Source organism: Scatophagus argus, chromosome 14 (assembly GCF_020382885.2).
Source record: "Scatophagus argus isolate fScaArg1 chromosome 14, fScaArg1.pri, whole genome shotgun sequence".
NCBI classification, from domain to species: Eukaryota; Metazoa; Chordata; class Actinopteri; family Scatophagidae; genus Scatophagus; species Scatophagus argus.
Window position 1 is genome coordinate 19680693 of NC_058506.1, and position 19858 is coordinate 19700550.

At 42.7% G+C, this 19858-nt stretch overlaps 1 protein-coding gene across 3 annotated transcripts in view; it reads left to right on the top strand.

The window, feature by feature from the left end:
- clip2 (CAP-GLY domain containing linker protein 2) overlaps positions 1–19570 on the top strand; it is a 34165-nt gene extending 14595 nt beyond the window's left edge. The window contains exons 5-19 of one of the 3 annotated variants that reach the window (XM_046411785.1): positions 1570–1694; positions 2435–2648; positions 4831–5028; positions 5124–5227; positions 5309–5369; positions 6464–6568; positions 9794–10177; positions 10626–11201; positions 11302–11359; positions 11807–11890; positions 12855–13011; positions 16053–16212; positions 16483–16671; positions 17050–17109; positions 17205–19570. In XM_046411785.1, coding sequence (XP_046267741.1) covers positions 1570–1694; positions 2435–2648; positions 4831–5028; positions 5124–5227; positions 5309–5369; positions 6464–6568; positions 9794–10177; positions 10626–11201; positions 11302–11359; positions 11807–11890; positions 12855–13011; positions 16053–16212; positions 16483–16671; positions 17050–17109; positions 17205–17216 — 2487 coding nt within the window. In that variant the 3' untranslated portion in view covers positions 17217–19570. Of the gene's footprint in view, positions 1–1569; positions 1695–2434; positions 2649–4830; positions 5029–5123; positions 5228–5308; positions 5370–6463; positions 6569–8097; positions 8149–9793; positions 10178–10625; positions 11202–11301; positions 11360–11806; positions 11891–12854; positions 13012–16052; positions 16213–16482; positions 16672–17049; positions 17110–17204 lie in introns of all 3 variants that reach the window. The other 2 variants (XM_046411786.1, XM_046411787.1) reach the window with 2 other exon arrangements.
- The last annotated feature ends 288 nt before the right edge of the window (positions 19571–19858 follow it).

Below are 19858 nucleotides of genomic sequence, written 5' to 3' on the forward strand. Positions count from 1 at the left end.
TTTCTTTTGTTTGTCCTTGTATTCAGTTCTGTCAGCTACTAAATCCGGAGTCAGTATTTATATTTAGGAAGTAGCTGCACACCAGGAAAAACAATAAATCTTTTCGGAAGGTCATGCATCTGAAACGTAAAATGAATATTTACTGTTAATAAATGTTAAAATGTAAAACCAGCAGATGTGTAGCTGAAACATCTGCACTGCTCTTTGCACTTTCCCACATTCTGTTTATTTTTTATTTTTTTTTGTTTTTATTTTAATCCTTTTGAGAAATTTGACTAAAATTAATATATATATTAATATTAATATTTTGGTAGTTAATAATTTGAGGAAAAACGCAGCAAAAATTCTTTGCCTCGAGCTTCTCAAGTGTACATTTTGCAGCTTTTCATCTTTTTATATTTCATCATTTTTTTTATATTTCAATTTTAAAATGAACATTGGGGATTGTTTGGATGAAAAAGACATTTTAAGATGTCATAAAATAAATAATAATAAACTAATAATAATGAAGGGGGGAAGAGCAAAGAGTTCTCCAGAGTAAAACATGACATAAACATAAATAAATATAAGTTAACAAATGCCAAGAATCGGATTTGATTAAAGTGATCTCTCGTGTGTTTGCTCTGCCATGTGTTGTCTGTGGTTTGGTTTGTGTTATTTTCTTTCTGTTGTGTTTCTCAGGAAGTTGTGAGCAGTGGGATGTTTGTACATGATGATGAGTTTTCATGTCTTTCACACATGGTCGCCATGTGTGAAAGACATTCAGCAGCTGGACGTGTCAGTTTTACATGTTGGCTGACTGAAGTGGACCGTCTTCCTAACAGGAAACCAGTGTGACTAAGTGGCACACTAAATATGTCAGCAAGGACAGATGATTTTCCATTTGAATCAGATTTCACATTTCTTCAAACGCTTGCTGATTCACCCAGTGATGACATGCACAGTTACAAATAACTTTGCAGTCTGTATTTTGTCATTTGCTTTCACGCTGCTGTGTTGAACTTATTCATAACTAAGGCTGGATTCAGTTCACAGTCAGTGCAACTTGTTAATGTAGGATATTGATGTATATAAAGATGGAGGATGTGTTTCCCCTTCACCCCGCTCTGCAGAAGTAAAGCCAAAATATCCTGGATACGACTGCTGCCATCTTGTTCGGGGGACATCATTCGGAGCCAGAGTCTGTGCAGTCGTGTTCGCGAGATGGAGCCTCTGAAACTCGCTGTTGAACACATTATATATCATTTAATCCATACAAACACCGAAGTGTGCAAATGCTGCTTTATGGGGAGGTTGTGTGCTGGACTCTTAGCTGGAAGCACTAACTTCCTGCCAGTTTCCTGATGTCAGACTCAACTCATGTCACGCCATTACCATCATGAGCAACTTGGAGTGGATGATTCAAAGGTCTGGACTGAGGCAACACAGCCAGGTTAACTCTGCCCCCCCCCCCCCCCCCCCCCCCCCCGTCCAGTCTTTGTACTAAGCTAAGCTAACCGGCTAATGTTAGCTAAACTGTCCTTCCTCGGTCGCTGACTGAAATGCATCAAAATCGTCTTTCTGCTGTAGGTGGGAGGCTCTAAGATGGGAGTCATACGCTACATGGGAGAGACAGACTTTGCCAAGGGTGAATGGTGTGGGGTGGAGCTGGACGAGCCTCTGGGGAAGAACGATGGTGCTGTAGCTGGTACAAGGTATGCACACACACACAAAGTTCTTTTACTTCTTACCCTAAGAGGAAGTTGACGGGAAGACTGAGGTTCCATGTTTTCAGTTGTTTGTTCTTTCCTCTGTTGTTAAGCAGTGTTTTTATGACTCATATTTATCACCTTTGTCATATTAATGATTTAGATTTTCTCACCCTCAAGGATCCGCAATGTTTTTCTTAGCACAGCACACCAACCCCCCAACCCCCCCCCGCCACCGTCCCCATTAACAGAAAAGAGTTGAATATGGATGAAGTCTGGTTACAGTTGCTGTGGAGTATTGCTCATAGCCCTCGTGATTTATTTTCAGTTTATTGTCATATATGACCGACAGAAGCAGTTAATCCTTATGTTTTCGAAAAGCCTTGTGGATTGTCAATCCGCTAAATAATTTTCTGTTGATCAACCAATTCATAATTAGTTAGCTATTAATGGCTAACTGTTGCAGTATTACTCTTATGTTTTATTGGGAATTTCAGTGATGGGTCATTTAACTGGTGATGCAGCAAGAGCCAGTAAGACGCATTTGCACCAGGTTAGAAACAGAAACGTAGACTGTCTGTGCATAGTAATGTACCTACTGCATAAAAAAAGCTTTTTGAGTCCTCGAAGTAAACACAAAGGAACTTCATAAAACCCTGACTTTGTATTGTAGCATCGTCCTAAAGCGGTTCTGTGCTAGACAAGTCCCTCACATCTTCATCCTCTTGTTCGTTCTCTTCCATCAGATACTTCCAGTGTCTTCCCAAGTTTGGCCTTTTTGCTCCCATCCACAAGGTGATCCGCATCGGCTTCCCCTCCACAAGCCCGGCAAAGGCTAAGAAGAGCAAGCGGGTGGCCATGGGGGTTTCCTCTCTGGCCCACAGCCCCAGCAGCTCCTCCATCAGCTCAGTCAGCTCGGTGGCCTCCTCCGTGAGTGGACGACCGAGCCGAGCTGGGCTGGTAAGATGTCGACATGTTGAGAGCCGAGGGGCTGCTCACTCACAGTGTGATGTGCTGTTTAAAGGAATAGTTCGTCAGTTTGGGAAATCGGATTGCTACCTCAGAGTTAGATGAGAAGATCGATGCAGCTGTCCTGTCTTCTCATCTTAACTCTTGAACTGAAAAGTATATTTCCCAGAATATTCCTTTAAAATATGTGAGTACGCAAGGGAGCTTCATTTCTATAGAGCCTTTGTAGTTACAGGATGTTTCACAGGTGCTTTTAAAATAAAACATCATTAAATGCGACATGAAAAAAAAGCAAAATATAGAAGTGGCTTAAAGTGTAAAAAATATGAGACATAATAATCAGCCAAGTCCTGCTAACCTTGAAGATTTTTAAGGTATTTTATTTTTTCTGGAGCCTAATTTTAAGATGCCTTAGTATCTTATTACAGTTAAATGTTTAAAAAGTTGTTGATTTGACGCCGTGAAACTTTCTGACTCTAAATTCAAACAGCGGGATGATGAATGGGTTCATTGTGCTGGAACACGCCCTTATCTGCTGAGCAGTTAATAATTAGCGTTTTGTGGCTGTGCAGCGTGAGGCTCTGATTCACTGACTTTGCATTTTGTCTGTCTGTGACAAATCTGTAGCTGAAAGAGAACCCGGGCAGCTCGTTCCAACCCGCTGCAGCAGCTTTAAGACCAACATCCACAGGAATGGCAGGCAATAAACTCAAATGAATGAGATGTCAGGGTATCTTGCATTGATTTTAGCCTCTGGTTGCGAGCCAGATCTCCGATGGAGGACACTCCCGTTTACTCTCCTTAATTGTTGGCAGCAGTATGAGACAGCGCAGAGAGCAGCTGGTCTGAATTATCAAGCTGGTCACGCTGCACAAAACGCTCTGACTTACTGTCATTCCTAAAGACCACAGTGCAAGTCGTCTCTGATGTGCAGGTACGGAGACATCTTTTTACAGTGTTAAAGCCTCAGTCAGTTAGTCACTGCATTTATGGCTGTGGAAATAAGGCAGTGAAATATTAAAAACATCCATCAAAGTATACATGGCTTCCTTTCAGTCCTTTCAGTGCAATATATATCATAGAGTAGCCGTACCTGACAACACTGAGATATGAAAATTAGGGAAAATAAGGCATGTTCGTCAAAATCAGACACCCGGTTGAAAAAAGTATATAAAATGTTTGCTTGTAGGTTGTATGTTAATAAAGGTATAAATGTGGTTCAGCTAAGCCGCCTGCCAGGTACGCCAGTGGTTACGTCCACCATCACCTTTTGTTTTTTTAAGGAAGATTTAAAAAATGTGTTACTGAAAAAGCAAGACAGAAAGGTAAAATGCGGGAGGGTTTTTATGGGTATTAGAGGTGCTTGTGACAGGAAACAGGAACCAGAACTCAAGACCTTTTTCAACACCCTGTCGCCCCGTGTTGAACATGAAGCCGACCGAGCTTCTGAACATGTCAGGTGCCTCTTTAATGCTCCTGGACCAGAAACACAACATTTCAGGGTTATTGAGAAACACTGATGTTATATTTATGTGCAGTATTTTATCACTAAGAACGCAGCTTGTCTCTGTTGATACAAACTCCAGTCTCTGTTGTATTGTTGTATGAAAGCCACTGAAATGAACTGAGCCTACATGTCAGTATACGCTCAGGACGCCGTAATCCTGTCAAAGAGCCTCCTCTAGTGGTCAAACTAAGTGCTGCAGCTTTTAGGACTACTGAATTTAAGCCAACGGTTTGTTTGACAGGTCACATATCCCGTGGTTTAGAAACTGACTTTAAAATGTTTTAAGCTTTCAAGCTTTTTTCACGGTTTTTCAAAGCATGTCGGGTTATTTTATGAGCACGTTTTGACACATACGTTTTCTCACATTTGTGAAATATTACTTAGACATCACAGGAAAACAAAGCCTGTTGAGCATGTTCACAGAATAGCTGTTTTCCTGTGAACATTGAACAATTATATGTGAGAGGAACGTGTGAAGCTGATTAACTTGCGTCTAATCTCTGTTCATTCCAACCTCATTATTTTCTCATTGATTTCACATCTCTCCATGTTCTCCTACCTTCCTTCTCTTCTTTCTCACTTGCGTTCTTCTCTTCCAGTCACACCTTTTACATTCCCGCCCTTTCTTCGACTCTCCTAACGCTTTACGACCTTTTTCCTCCTCAGCTGACGGAGACGTCATCTCGCTACGCCCGTAAGATCTCTGGCACCACCGCGCTCCAGGAAGCCCTGAAGGAGAAGCAGCAGCACATCGAGCAGCTGCTGGCCGAGAGGGACCTGGAGCGAGCCGAGATGGCCAAGGCCACCAGCCACATCTGCGAGGTGGAGAAGGAGCTGAGCGTCCTCAAGGCGCAGCACGTGCAGGTGTGAAACCAGAGCTGTACACAGAGTGACCGTCACATATGGCTAAACAGTAGATCTGTTGTTGGTAGTACAGTATTTCTGCCCATTCTCCACAGTATGTAACAGACAATGAGAGCACCCTCCAGCAAGTCAAAGCCTTGTTGGCCAGCACGCAGAAAGATAAACTTGAACTGGCCAATCAGCTTGAAGAAGAGAAAAGGTGAGTTTTAACTTGTGCTGCTTTCACACCTTGTCACCTCACATTCGATACAGTTGGTGATCCTTTGCGTCCTGTGTGCAGGAAAGTGGAGGACCTCCAGTTCAGAGTGGAGGAGGAATCCATCACCAAAGGAGACCTGGAGGTATTTCTCATATCATTATCAAGGATGGAATATATGTGCTTCTAATGTCCAGTTAATATCAGGCACCCTGAGAAGGTAGAAGGAAGATTACATATGTGAGATGATATTGAAGATGAAGTGTGTGTAGACCACAGAGAAGCATTTTAAGAAGTTCTGATGAGAGGAGTTCAGATGAGGAGCTCAGTGATGCTTCAGCAGGCAGGATGATCTGGACTTGACCCCCCATCTCGCTCGACAGCTGATTGACGCCCGCTAACCTCAGCAGTGCAGATATTTCATGAAAAGAGAGCTTTTTCGGTTGCAGCGAAATTTGGGGCAAAAGTCAAGCGAAATGCCGGGATTTAAAACGTGTGAATAAATGGCTTACGCCGGAGAAGGTGTGACTTGCTCCTCGTTTCTAAGCTGTGCGGAAAAGTCTGAAATCCATTAGGTAAGGTTACACCGTCCTCTTTCCTGTGTGTCGCCTGAGAACGAAGCTGAATGGAAGGTAAATGGAATTTGTTCACTTCTGAATCTGCTCCTGGCTGTCCCGGCATTTAGCCTTGAAGTAGATTCACCAAGAAAATTGTTTGTATTGTGGTGACACAAGGCTCAAGACGACTGCTCGAGAGCACACATTTTCAGAAAAGAATGACACTCCATGGCGCGGTGAAATAAAATACGTCAGACTGCTGTTATTAATAGGATGAGATCATTGTTGGTTTTGGTCTTTTAATGGCTTTTGTTGACAGTAAGAGAACAATATCGCCAACCATCCCTTAATGTGCAGATGAAATATAAAGCCCATTTTACCATAATACCTTGTGAATGAGTGCACTATATTTCATTCATGCAAGGCTTTCAAGGCTCGGGCTACCTGAACAGGACTGCTTATACATGACAGATGTGTTAAAGAAACACAGACCTGATCTGCAGCCTCGTCTCCTCCGGTCTCCTGATCATGTGATCCACTCAGCTCTGCACTGTTTCTGTGTCTACAAAGCTTCCCTCTCATCACATGTTGACTGTTCCCCTTCATGGGTCTCTCTCCCTCTCCGTCCTTTTTTCTCCTCCTTCCTGTGCCTCTCTGTCCGTCTCTTTGTGTCTCTCTGTAGACTCAGACGAAATTGGAACATGCCCACATTCGACAGCTTGAGCAGAGTCTGTTCCTCGAAAAGTCGAGAGCAGAGATGCTTCAGAAAAACTTAGAGAAGTGGAGGGTAAAGAAAGCACGAGCCCTCTGCCTGTAGCCACTGTCCTGCGTGGTTCTGTTTGCTTCTTTGCTGGTAGTGGCGTAACTCACAAGCTGCACAGATTTAAGTCGTGCTCCACCTGCAGTTGGTGTCTGAATGTATATGAAATCAGAGGAGGAGGATCGGAGATTTTAAATCAGAACATGTCAATTACTCAGCGTGACCCTCAATCTCGGTGTGTTTTCATTTAGGTGTAGAAATCATGCAGAACAGATGCACCGTGTTCTTATTCTGTCAAATCCCATGCGAAGACCTTCGATGTGTTGGTTCATCTCTCTCAGTACTGCTGAGGTTCTTCACTCTTAGATTTTTACAGGACAGGTCGCAGTTATGTTCCTTCACTTTTAAAAAGTCTTTTCCTGAAACAGCTGCTCGTTGTGGTTAAACAGAGTAAACGGTGCATTTTTTGGGGACTGTTTTCTGTCTTGGATTAATGCACAGTGTGCTAGTCAGTTTTTGTAGCAAATGATTTTTTTTCCTCAAGATGGTGAAGTCATGACCTGCCTTACTCTGAATCTGATTGGCTTACCCTAATATTCGTACTCTAACCCTAACCAATCTCAGTCTTCGTGACTAAACCTAATCAACCCAACCAATTAAGGCAACAAGTCCTAGAGGAGTCACTGGTTTGTTTTAATATGAAGCTCTGTGGCACCGAAGAGGAGGAGGAGGAGGAGGCATCAAGATTCATATACACTGACGGCACTTCTGAGGAGGATCAATCCATTATTGATTTCAGTCTTTTCATGGGATTTGCTGACGATAAGAAAAATATTGTATGTTGCCAGTCATGCTCATCCAAAATGAGTTGGAAGGTAAAGGATTTGGGTTCTGTCAGAAAGTGATCAAACCAAACCAGATGTCAGGAGTGGCCCCTGATTTGTCAGGAGTGGCCCCTGATTTCTGACATCCCACTGATTCCTTCATTCCTTCACCTTCATAAATCACAGTGTTAATGTTCAGAGCTTATCATGAGACATTCACCTCTGACAGGAAACACAAAGTCAGCTGCTTCAGCTTTCCACACGTCTTCTGTTGCAGTAACTGGTGTTTATTTTCTTTCAATTTGTTTTTTTTATTTTAAAGTTGGCTTTGGGATCAGTTGCCAGCTGCACTTTGAATGCCAGCACATGACATCCGGAACAATATCCTTCCATTGTACCTCAGTAGAGGATAATGGGTGGATCTCTCACGACTAACACATTTTCCCATTAAAAATGTTTACATTTTAATAGGATTCATCGCTGATTCTTAGATGAATGTTGCAAGACAAATCATTGTGGTAATGTCCATTTACCAGCAGCAGCTGAGTGCAGCGAAGGACGTCCTTTACACCACTCTGACATGCAGCGTTGCACTTCAGAGAGAAAACCTCTTCAATAATAGACCACAGTATCACAAATCAAACTGTACAGGCTTGTGCTTTCAATTTTTAGACATCAAGAGATAACAAAACACTTTGAAACATATGCAGTAAGGTCTGCTTCTGCCAACAGGGAAGATGCACTCATGATGCAGTATCCTTGAGGTTGGGTAAGAGAACCAAGGTGACAAAAATAAGGTTTTGATCTTGTTTTGGCTTTGATCCGCTGCTGAGCTATCTCAATTCTCGACTTCAAATTGACTTCAGATGCTCTCAAGGACATTAACCTTGCATAGACTCTTTTCACTCCTTCACTCCTGCGTGTTGCGCTGCAATCTGAATGCTACTCAGGCACCATCTTTGATTTGAATCAACTGGTAATTCTGAGGTCTGGTAGCTTGTTCGCCCAGATGGTTGACATTAACATCTGTGTACTGTGCAGCGGATCCTCTTTCGTAATCTCCTTTTTGTTTTAATTGGATACAAGTGTGTGGAGGATGTATTGTTAGTGTGTGTGTGTGTGTGTGTGTGTGCGTGCGCGTGCAGTGTCACTGTGTGGAGGTTTGCTGCTGGCTTTTTTTCTATTTGCTTTGCTGCTTCTAGATGATCAGAGAATGGCTGCGCTCTCCTCTCGTCTTGCACTTCTCTGTACACACAGTGAGCTGCACAGGAACTTGGACAGTGACACATTGATCCTTTGGCTCCTTCAGTTTTATTACTTTGGATGGGAATGATGCAAATACTTTAACATTTAAGTGCTGACTGTCATCTTTAATAAGATCACAGCGTTATCATAAAATGAGTAGGGCTGTTTCGATACTGGTACCAGTTTGGAAATGTCTTTCTGGTCTATTCACTTTTACCTATTTAATTGCAGGAGTTCTTACACCTGTATGCAACTGAACCTTTACTTTACTGTGCAAGTATCCGGTATACATGAAATACAAACATCTGGAGGTGCCATTATTCATGGTATTTTTAAAAATACTAAGAAATATTTGGTCTGCTAGAAAGAGGATATTGGGATCCTCCTCTCCACTCAATGGAGCCTTTTAGCACCTATTTACGTAGTTGTTTTGGTTATCAAACTACCAATTCTAATTAACCTGGCATCCAGCAGAACCTGGGAGATATCTCCAGGGAAATAGCTCCATTAAACCCATTGCAGTGGTTGAGAGTTGTTTGAGACCAAAAACAGGCATAAACGATAAATTAACATTTGACTTACATTCATCAGGCATCAATAAGCAGACTCTGGATGAATGTGTGTCTGCTGGATGGGTCGACAATCAGCTGTTTGCTAATGACTTAATAAGGTGATAAAATGTGAAATGTTTTGTTCGCAGGTTGTTCAGTTTCCTCCAAGTGGCCAAAAATGTATTAATGCAACGTTAAAGGCTTAGTGCCCTTAGTATTTTGACAGGTTAATAGTTTATTTCCTCATGGTCCACGGGACAGTGGCTGTTTGTCAGTCTTTGTATCATCTTGTGTGAACACTACAGAAGGGAGCCAAAATGTCGCACAATTTGTCACTGTCCAAATACATAATGTCATTTATTTGTGCTGTATAGTCACTGGAATGCACTTGACTGTCTCCAATCCTTGTAAGGACCTACTGGGTTTTCTCTATCATTTCCTTTTCCCTGAGGCCTGATTTTTGCTCTTAAAGTCAGTGTCACCTTTTCTTTGGAATGACATCATTCTGTTGCAGGGGCTCCCGCCTGTTGCGGTAATAAGGTCATTCTCTTGAAAGGCTGACATCTTTCTGCTCTGGTAACCCTCAGGAAAACGTTCAGCAGCAGTGATCGATGTTGTTCCTTTCTCACCAGCAAACCACAGTTGAAGAGCAGAGTCGTATCATGCAGCTGGAGGAGGAGCTCGGCCACCGGAGAGCCGAGATCGAGAACCTCCAGGCCCAACTGCGAGGCTCTGACACGAACTCGCAAAAAGCCAGCGACAGCGACGCTGCCCCGGCCTCCGAATCTCAGCCCGAGACCCTCCTCCTGCGCGAGCAGCTCGCATCAGCGGGCCGTGAGCACTTCAAGGAGAGCAGCGAGCTTAAAGAGAAGTACGAGATGGATTTAGCAACGAGCCAGCAGGAGATAGACTCGCTGAAGGCGGTGGTAGATAACAAGAACCAGGAGATCAGTGAGATGAAACAGAAAGTCCAACAGGCCACCAAGGAAAACATGGAAATGATGGACACCTGGAAGGTACTCTGCCTGCTCTGTTTAACTCAATACAAACTGTTCAAAAAACTTCAGAGTTGGGTCATTTCAGTCCTCTCTGAATCAGTCATGAAAGTATATATGCTGAACATGTAGGAGGTTTTAAAGGTAGAGAGAAATATGTTTGGATTAGAGCTGGGCCATGTGTTAATGTAATATTGTTATATTTCCCAGCCCTGGCGTGGATTAATCTTTCAAATATAACAGTTTCATTGTTCAAATACTCTGTGAGGATTATGAGATTCCTACAAAATGTTGCTCATAGCATAAGTGAAAAGAACAAGCATAGAAATCCAGATTTTGGTCCAAGAAAAGGTAGCAAGAATAAGAATGTTGAACTTAATCAAAACTTCACGTTTCAATGAGGGAGAATTCATTTCTTCTAAATAAACACCCAGTACAATATCAGAATTCTTCTCACTTCCCTCTGCAGGCCAAATTTGACACTTTAGTAAGCGACCACCAGCGTTCCTTGGAGGAACTGAAGGCCACATTGAGTAGTGATCATGCTACCCCAGCAGGCCAAGAGCAGGATGCCCAGGAACTGAGAGCCACTCCGGAGGCCCTGAAGATGGAGCACCAGCTGGAGATGGAGAATCTGAAGGCCAAACATAAGATTGAAGCTGCCATTCTGACCAAGGAGCGCGAAGACCTCTGCATTCGTCTTCAGGAGCTCAAGGACCAGTTGGCTGAGGGCAGCCAGACGTGGAGGACCGAGGTGGAGGTGAAAAGCAGCAAGCAGGCCTTGGAGGAGGCTACGGATAAGCTACAGAAGGCGGAGCAGAGGCTGGCGGAGATGGAGAAACTGCAGCTGGAGCAGGACAAAAGCACAGGGGAGCTGCGAGAGAGACTGGAGCTGTCAGAGAAGAAGATGAAGGACTACCAGGCTCTGCAGAAGGCCCAGGCAGACAGCCAAGAGGAGATCCGGAAACTGGAGGAGAAGCTGAGGGTGACGGCGAACCAGCTCCAGGCCATTCAGGCAGACCGCTACACATCCCATGATGCCAATGTGAGTGGAGGAGTGAGGAGAAGTGATGAGTAACCCATCAGAAATCCACTACCAAACTCAGTATGCTTTCAGTTAACTTCAACAGTTGATCCTTTTTCAGGTGATAGAGGACAATGAAATTTCAGAAGAGAAGATGAAGCTAAAACAGAACATCGAAGGTATTAATTTCCTTTTATCGTAAAACTAACTACAACTTCATGAAGACATTCGTGTACTCAGCTGCTCTGTTTTTCTTATATGACCAGATGTTATGCTGCATGTTATCAGTTTGACATTTTAGTAAAGTTGAGTACTAAAAAAAACTTTTGTTTTAGCCTACTACAAAGCATATTAGTTTGGAAAGACGCAGCCCAGAACTTTTTAGTTTTCCTTGTGCTTAGTCAGGAAATAGTCCAGCACGTAACCCTCTTTAGAACGATTTTACTCTAATTAATAAAGCTTTAATTAGCAAGCTCTAGAGAAACATGTTTCCCAAGATATCAACTCTTCTGGTTTTGCAGTAATTAAAATTCTAAATAAATCAGTAGTGAGACCAGAATGTATTCAGACAGAGTACATCTTAAACATTCTTTGTGCAAGATGCATTCTGTTTTGTATTTCTTTAGAAACCATGGAGAAGTTGTTGAAGAGGGAAAAAGAGGTCTCGACTCTCGCGTCCCAGGTTGAAGCCCTCAAATCCCAGATGGCAGGTAAATGTCCATTTCCAGAACAAGTCCAGGAGCCATCGTCGCCACCGGTTTTTGATGTCTGTGGAGGGATCATGGCTCTTCACACACAGTCACAGTGTTAAGAAAAGTGTTTTGTGCAAACTGTAGGCAGGCAGTCGCCCTCTAGCAGGTTATGTTCCCCTCACAATAATGAAACAAGGATAAATTTGTTATTGGCTCAAGCATTTCCCGACCATCAGCCGCTTTGGGTTTTGATTTGGGGAAGACAAAATGACGTGTTTCTTGTTATATAAACTCGTTATCTGTGTCATATGTAGCTAATGACTGTCATTAGTGTCATTCTGTCTCGTCTGTGCGGCGCCCTGTGTGTGTCGTGAGGCTTCACTTAATTTCCACCAGTTGTGCTGAGTTCATCTTCACCGTTACATTCTTTGATCATCGCTGCGAAACCTGTCGACTGGCTGCCTTCTGAAAGTTCCCTCACATCAAACGGACCCAAACACGCACGTCCTGTAGTTCAAATAATCAAAGTGACACATAAATCGTGAATAATTTCACAGGAGTAAAGAACAGCGTGAGACTCAAAGAGGAGGATAGTTAATGGCTCCTCTCTGCTATGTGGTTTTGAGAAAATGACATTTGAACTTTGTGATAACTTGAAAACCTCACCGATATGGAGGGCAGAAGAGCTCATATTTATCAGTCTGAATAAGACAAATCGAGGTTTTAGACTGTTTCATATGAAGTTCTCTCTTTACAACACAAATTTAGAATTTCATACTAACAAGACTGTAAAGGGCCATCCAATTCCAGAAAGAAGACTATAAATATATGACTTTAAAAATCTTTCTAACTCAATTCGTCAGTTGATTTTACACCAGTTAGCTTCATGCAGGAGCTCTGATTTGTTGACAGAGCCACATGCAGAATAGCATCCTAAATTTACAGCAAAAACATGCTTTTTTTGTCTTTTTTTGCACTTCAGCACTGGAGGGCAAAGTTCGCTCAGGGGAAAGGAAAGCTGAAGCCCTGGCCAAGGAGAAGATGCGTGTGGAGGCAGAGCTGGAGTCCATGACCAGGAAGTCCCACGATGCCTCTGGGCAGCTGGTCCACATCAGCCAGGAGCTGCTGAAGAAAGAGAGGTATGGAGACGCGGCTGCATTGACTTTACCATCTGCCTCAGAGCTTACTGGGAACCTGGAGAAATTATCACGCAGATGTGATGCGCTAACGTACATCATATTATCAATTAGTTAACAGACAGATGATTGGAACCCACAGGCAATGCACTCAGGAATATTTGAATCATACTGTTTAATTTTGTGATGTTCCATCTGGATAAAACCTATATTGGTTGTGAGCTTTGCTAGGAGTCACATTATTATCAACAGAATCTATAACAAGAGGTTTTATTCCCCTCTGCTGCCGGTGGTGCAGTAAACAACAGCGCAGTGTAGTGCAGTCAAGGCACTTTTTGTTTTGCTGTTCTTCTGAGAGTTGCTCCCCTAATTGTACAAGTATCCGCTTGTGTTGCATTTAAAACTAGTTCTCCTTTTTAAATACTATTTCACTGTGCAGCATAGGTGGCAATGAGGACGCAGACTCTCTTCGGTTTCATTTAAAACTTTGTCTCCCCACAGGGGAAATATGTTGTGTACCTATACAGGCTTTGCAGCAGAAGCACACAATAAAATGTGAAAGAGTAATACAAAGAAATTAACTCCATAAACACACTCAGCCAGATAAGATAAGCTCAGTAGCTGCAGTGGAGAAGATTTCACAGCACTGGACTTCACTCACACTGTATATGTGGGATTACTTATTAATGGCACCTGTTGGGGCGTCCCCTTGGCTTATTAGCGGAGTTGCTGACCGTGGGCCTGAGAGAACAATATCAAAATAATTACACCACTAATGTGGCCCCAAATAATATGACAAATTAAAAGTGCTGTTTGATAAAGTAAAGAAACTGAGAAATATCTTCAGTTACTGCATGACTCTTTAAAGAAAATACTATGCACGATGTTGGAGATGATAAAAAGTTAAGTGTAAATGTAGTCCTGATAGCCTGATCAGCCAGCCTCAGGCACGACTCCCCAAATCGCTCTCAATGGTTATGCCAGGACCTTGCATGTATGTGTGTGTGTGTGGTGTGTGTGTGTTGTGAGTGAGAGAGAATAGATGAATAAGAGAAAAACTGCACTTACAGTACCTTTCCCACTTCCTGTGCTTTGCTGCTGAATGATACAACGCACCTCCTGCTGCCCTCATGACAGACCTCAGACATAAACAATAATCTGCTTGAACTGATATACAATAAGAGTTAGACTATGGGGGGTCACATTGCATTTCATTTTAAAGCAGCATTAATGTTTTTCTTGTCTTCTCTGAGCTGAAAGATACTGAAACGCCCTGCAGGGTTTAATGATAATCCTCTGGGGGTTCGTCACTACAAGTGACCGCGTTCACATTCACCTACACAAACTCACTTGAACCGCTGTTAATATGAAACTGAAGCTTTGAAACGATGGACTGAGTGTTTCTCCTCGGATTCCTGTCAGCAGCTGCAGGTAATTATTTCCCCGTGGGTGATAGAGCACCGTGCTGTAGCTGAAAAGGCAGGTTCAGGGACATCCTGTGCAGCTTATTATTTTATGCTGGCCCCACCTTTTCGAGGGTCATTACTAACAGCTTTGCACCTACTGCCACTGGTGTTCCGGATGTGAGGCTAAGAGGGTCTTTTCCTCTTGAGTTTAGAGAGCTGCCAGCAGAGGGAAACACCTCACCTCACAGATTGCATTTAGTTGTTTCTGGCTCACTTTTCACCAGCCTCCCAAATCCATTTTTGGTGCTTAAGCTCAATCTGTCAAATCTGGCTACATTCAGCAAAGCTCTGATGGCTCAGATCATTATTTAACCATTCAAATGTCAAGAGAAAGTCTTCACAGTTTCATTGCAGACTTGCAGAGCTTTTTTCTGACGTACTGTAGGAACTGCACATGGTTCTCACTGTTTGAGAACCATGTGTTTTACATTATTGGCTTTCCTTCATTATTGATGTTTAGGATGTTAGTAACTGCTACAAGGCACTAAAAATGAGTGCTTCTGGCTATAGCGGAATGTTTTGTACCATCACGGCAGCACTTACGTTGTATGCAATAAAAGTATATACCCTCCAGTGCAAAAAAGAAAATCACTGGGTGTGAGGTATTGTTATTAGACGGGTGCATCATTAGCTTCTGTAATGTCCCTGCTGCTTTTTCAGTCTGCGACACGCTCTCAGGGAAAGAGATTAAATCATTTCCTTGAGAAAGTCAAATAAACAGTGATACAGTCCAAAAGTCCACAGTTCTGACGTGAACACACAGGCTACGAGGAGGAGGAGGAGGAATACATCACCAGTAAGATGGAGGGCATTGCTTCAGTAACAAAGTCAAACGATAAAGAAACATTTTGACTTTCCTTGAACCTGCATTAACTGACTTTTTGTCAACCATGACATGTAAACTTGACACGGTGAAACAGATGGTTATTTAAACATCATGAAACTCTTTCACATCCCACATTTGATGCATTGTTAATATATAAATATTGATTACAACAGCCTGACAAGTTACACAGTAAAGAAAATTGGGGCCAGAGGGACTTCTCACAATGAAAGAAATCATGCTCTCATGTGTGAGGTGCACAAATGAATATGCAGCACTTTAAGGAAGGGCAGATGTGAAGCTAGCTAACCTCTCTGGGTAACAGATGGAGTCATCTTCACATAAAAAACTGTGGCCCAGTGTTACATGTGGTTCACTGATTTTAGCATGCAGGCAAACAGCCAAATCCTGGTTCATGCCAAAATGCACAGACAGTGTGACTACTGCGATGGGGCAACCAGGCAGCTTGGCATGTAAACAGATGAGGCCGCCTCCGCAATCCCCACTGGCCAGAGTAGCTAACCTTCACATACTGAGCTGGTAAGCCTTTAGATGATAATGAACTTGAGATGTGTGGATTCTGTAATCTCTGACAATAAAATTGCTTCTTTCTCATTAATGCACTTTGGGGCAGTCAGGTTATGCAGGCTCAAAAGACAGTTGTGGAAAATTGGTTCCATTTTTGTCAATGTTACCAAACACTCAAGATTTGGTTGGTGGTATTCCTGTCTTTATTTATTCTTATTTAATTCCAGGAGTTTGAACGAACTGAGAGTGTTGCTCCTGGAGTCACATCGCCATTCACGGGACATGGAGAAAGACCTGAACCGAGAAACACACAAGGCCGAGTGGAGGGTGAAGGAGCAGAAGCTTCAGGATGACATCAAGAGCCTGCGAGAAAAGCTGCTCCTACTGGTGAGAAGACACTTAGCACATAGTGTTGGCAGTGTCTCCCGCAGAAATCTCAAAGAGAGATTTTAGTCAAGAAATCACATGAGATGTGCAAAGAAGAGAATGTTCAAATCTTACGGGGCTTAAAATTAATAATAATGCAACTTAACCCAACCTGCCAGGTAACTCCGCACGTATAACTCAAAACGCATATCGCTTGTTTAACATTTGTAGTCTCTAAACCTCGAAGCAGCAGGGACTGGCGTTTACCTTCCTGTCTCGTGTGTGTTTTAGGGTCGGGAACGGTCTTCACCTGACCACCGGCGCTACTCCATGCTGGACCCCTCGGCCCTGGACTCAGAGGTGACCCGCCTCCGCCAGCGGCTGCTCAGCACCGAGGACGCCCTGAGGAACGCCTTGGACCACAACCAGCAAGTTGACCAGCTGGTCCAGGCCATGCGAGGGCATCCGGATAAAAGCCTGGTAAAACTGTGAAGAAGTCTTACTTTCATCGATTCACCTCACAGAAGCACGAAAATTATTTTACGGTCAGGGAGCTGAGGAGGAAGTGATCAGATCAGGAAGAAATGGCGACATGATATATGTAGATATGGAAGAACGAAGATAAGGGGTGTTAATGTTAGCTTTAAAGGATTTAAATATTGTACAGTATAAGACACATGTGCAGTGCTGCGTGTAATCTACAGAGAGGAAGGAATTTTGAGGTATGCTGTAGATCAGAGGCAATTGTAATTCATGAAAAAAACACGTCAGCTAGCATAGCTTAGCGCAAAGATACCTTCAAAGCTCAAGCTGTTTTCCTGTACAGACACAAGAGTTGAGGGCTGCACTGTTTTTCAGGCGCACGGTGCAAATTCAGCCAATGGAATTCATCATCAGGAGTCGGACAGCCCTCAAGATGTTGGTATTCTTTCACTTTCTTTTGAACCATTCTGGATGTGGTGGTAATTATCGATGTCTCTCAGCACTAAGACATCCTGTTCTTGGCTTTACAGGAACAACACTGATGCGAGCAGGAGAGATTAGACCGACCTGGGACGTGCAGAGGCACATCCAAAAGAAAAGCTCGTCCGACTTTTCCCCTGCTCCTGTGACGGACACCCGAAGAACATTTCAGTATACAGTTAATACCAAAACAGCGAATCTTTATCTCAAGTGAATTTATGTGTTTGTTGCAGAAAGCACCTATTAGCCAATCATGAAGACCGCTTAAAGTACTATAAAATATACGGACACGAAGAGATATTATTGGTACAACTCCTGAGAACGTTTGATGCTTTACAGTAGTTAGTTTGAATCTACAAGTTGCTGGGAACTCTTGAGACAATTCTGAATTTTGATCCGGGAGGCAAAACGGCTGAAGGACAACGATGTGAAGAAGTGAAGAATTGGGTCCCAGTCATCTTTGTTTCTTTTATTTATTACTTTTAATTTGTTCCTCAGCCTTGTAATAATCCTCTTTGGTTGAGCTGTCATGGCCAGTGATAACTCAGAGCAGCTCGTAAAGGACGACACCAGTATTTTTTGTCGGGGGAGTTTGGCTCATTTGTCACCTTAATACCTGATGAGAGAATTGGTAGTGGACTCATTACAATTGGCTGTGTCCAGTGTTCACGCTCCAGCCTTATGTAGTCCACAGTACCATAAGTAATCTGGGGCAACTGGTGTTATTGGAAGTATTAAAAAGAACCTTTAAAGTAATAATGCAGTCAGTCTGCAGGGAATTTCTTCAAATTTAGCACAAATGTCCACTTGGTCTCCAGGATGAGCTGATTAGAATTTGATGATCAAAGGTCACTGTGAGCTCACAAAACCTTTTTTTTTGGCACAATGAAAAAGTTCATGCGCAGATTATGACAAAATCTCACACAAATGTCTAATAGGATGAAATTAAACTTCGCTGTGACATCGTGATATTTTCAGTCCGTTATTCAACAGCAGAACTCAGGAACAGTAGGGCAGAACTGTGACCAGATTTCACGTCAGGTCAGACACTGAACCGGTGACTCTAGTCTTGGGTGTCCAACTTGAAACTATGCTGATCATATAGTCTGATCGTCCGCTTCATACACGTCAATATAGTGATAACTTCCATTTTGCCAAGAACTGCACTTGTTACTTTTATTAAATTCCTTCAAAATCTACTTCAGCATATACTGTATGAGTCTGATGTCTTAATCATTTATGAAGTCAGTTGTTGCGCTTATACTATAACTTACGTTATAGTACTCTTGAAGTATCCAAAATAAAGATTTTTTTTACTCTCTAAAAGCCATTTCAGGGTTGCATTACTTTTACATGAGCAAGCACAACAAGTCTTTGTGTTGGGGAAAAAAAGATGGAGAATGTGGAGGCACAACACAAAGTAACTTTTGGAGTTCGTTATCATACGCAAACAATAGTCGGTTCTCAAACAGTTTAGCTTATGTTTGCATTTGTTGTACATTTGCTTAGTACCGCTGCTATGATCACCTTCAGTCTAATACAGGCTTAATTATTAATGTTACCATAATATTTTCTAACTCATCCACCAGGAGTTCTGTACAGTACAGATGACCGCCAGTCCTCTCTTCAGGTATTGCTAAGGTGGCTATTGGGCCAGTCTCCTGAAAGGCAGTTCCTTTAAGCCATTGCACATCAGTGGACTCCCTTCTAGTTTAATGTTCCAGAAACTGGGAGGCCTGCTGAACTCAGCTCTGAGTTATGTTACAGTCTGTTTATAGAATGAATATAGTGAATTATTCCAGACTTTTGTGTTCTGTTAAACTCTGTCTGACCCTGTACCAGTACACCTCTTACTCCGTCAGTAATCGTCAACCATTTTAATTGCTGTGAACTATGACTCCATCCATGCACTAGTATTAAGTAATTATACATGGTACAACATAGCAGCTCTAGTTGATGCCCATTTTGATGCAGTACCGATATGTCCCTGATTACTTCACTGACCTGCGGTTAAGGACTCTGGACTGTCACAGGCGCCAAAACCCAGACGATGGATGTATGATGTTACACGTCCCCATGTCGACAGCATCTGGATTTAGTTTGCAAAAATGTTATGTAGAATAATTTATACTCTTAAGTCTTCCAAATATTGTTTCACCCACATGTCAACAAAGATTGGAGATCCTGTTTGTAGTCGCTGTTGTTTTACAGGAGACATTACACAGAGGTGACTGGTGTGGAAAGCTTGGAGCCATGTCTCCTGAGCAAAACACACAGGGCAGGCGCCGGTCAGCTAAGATGAAACCTACATTTTCCATTGGATATTGTACATGGCCTTTTCATCTGGAGGGTTCGTACCCTTTGGATTATTGCTGCAATGGTTTTGGAGATTGAGTCATTAAATATTAACAATGTGGGCAAGGGCTGGTGGTGTTTTATTTCACACTCTCTGATACTTTTGTCACGTCTGTATATTTGTTTTTTGAGGGCAAAGCTGCAGAGGATAGGTGGATGCAGGGTGCACTCAAATAGGTATCAGATTTCAAGCCATGTAAGAGCTTTGGGTGGTTTGGGAAAGTCTGCCAGCAGCCACAACCATTCATCCATTACACAGCCACACACACAAAATAAAATAAACCTGGTGTAAATCATAAATTCATCTCAGGCGTATAGTTGGTAGATGTAAACCAGAAGAGGAGGCAAT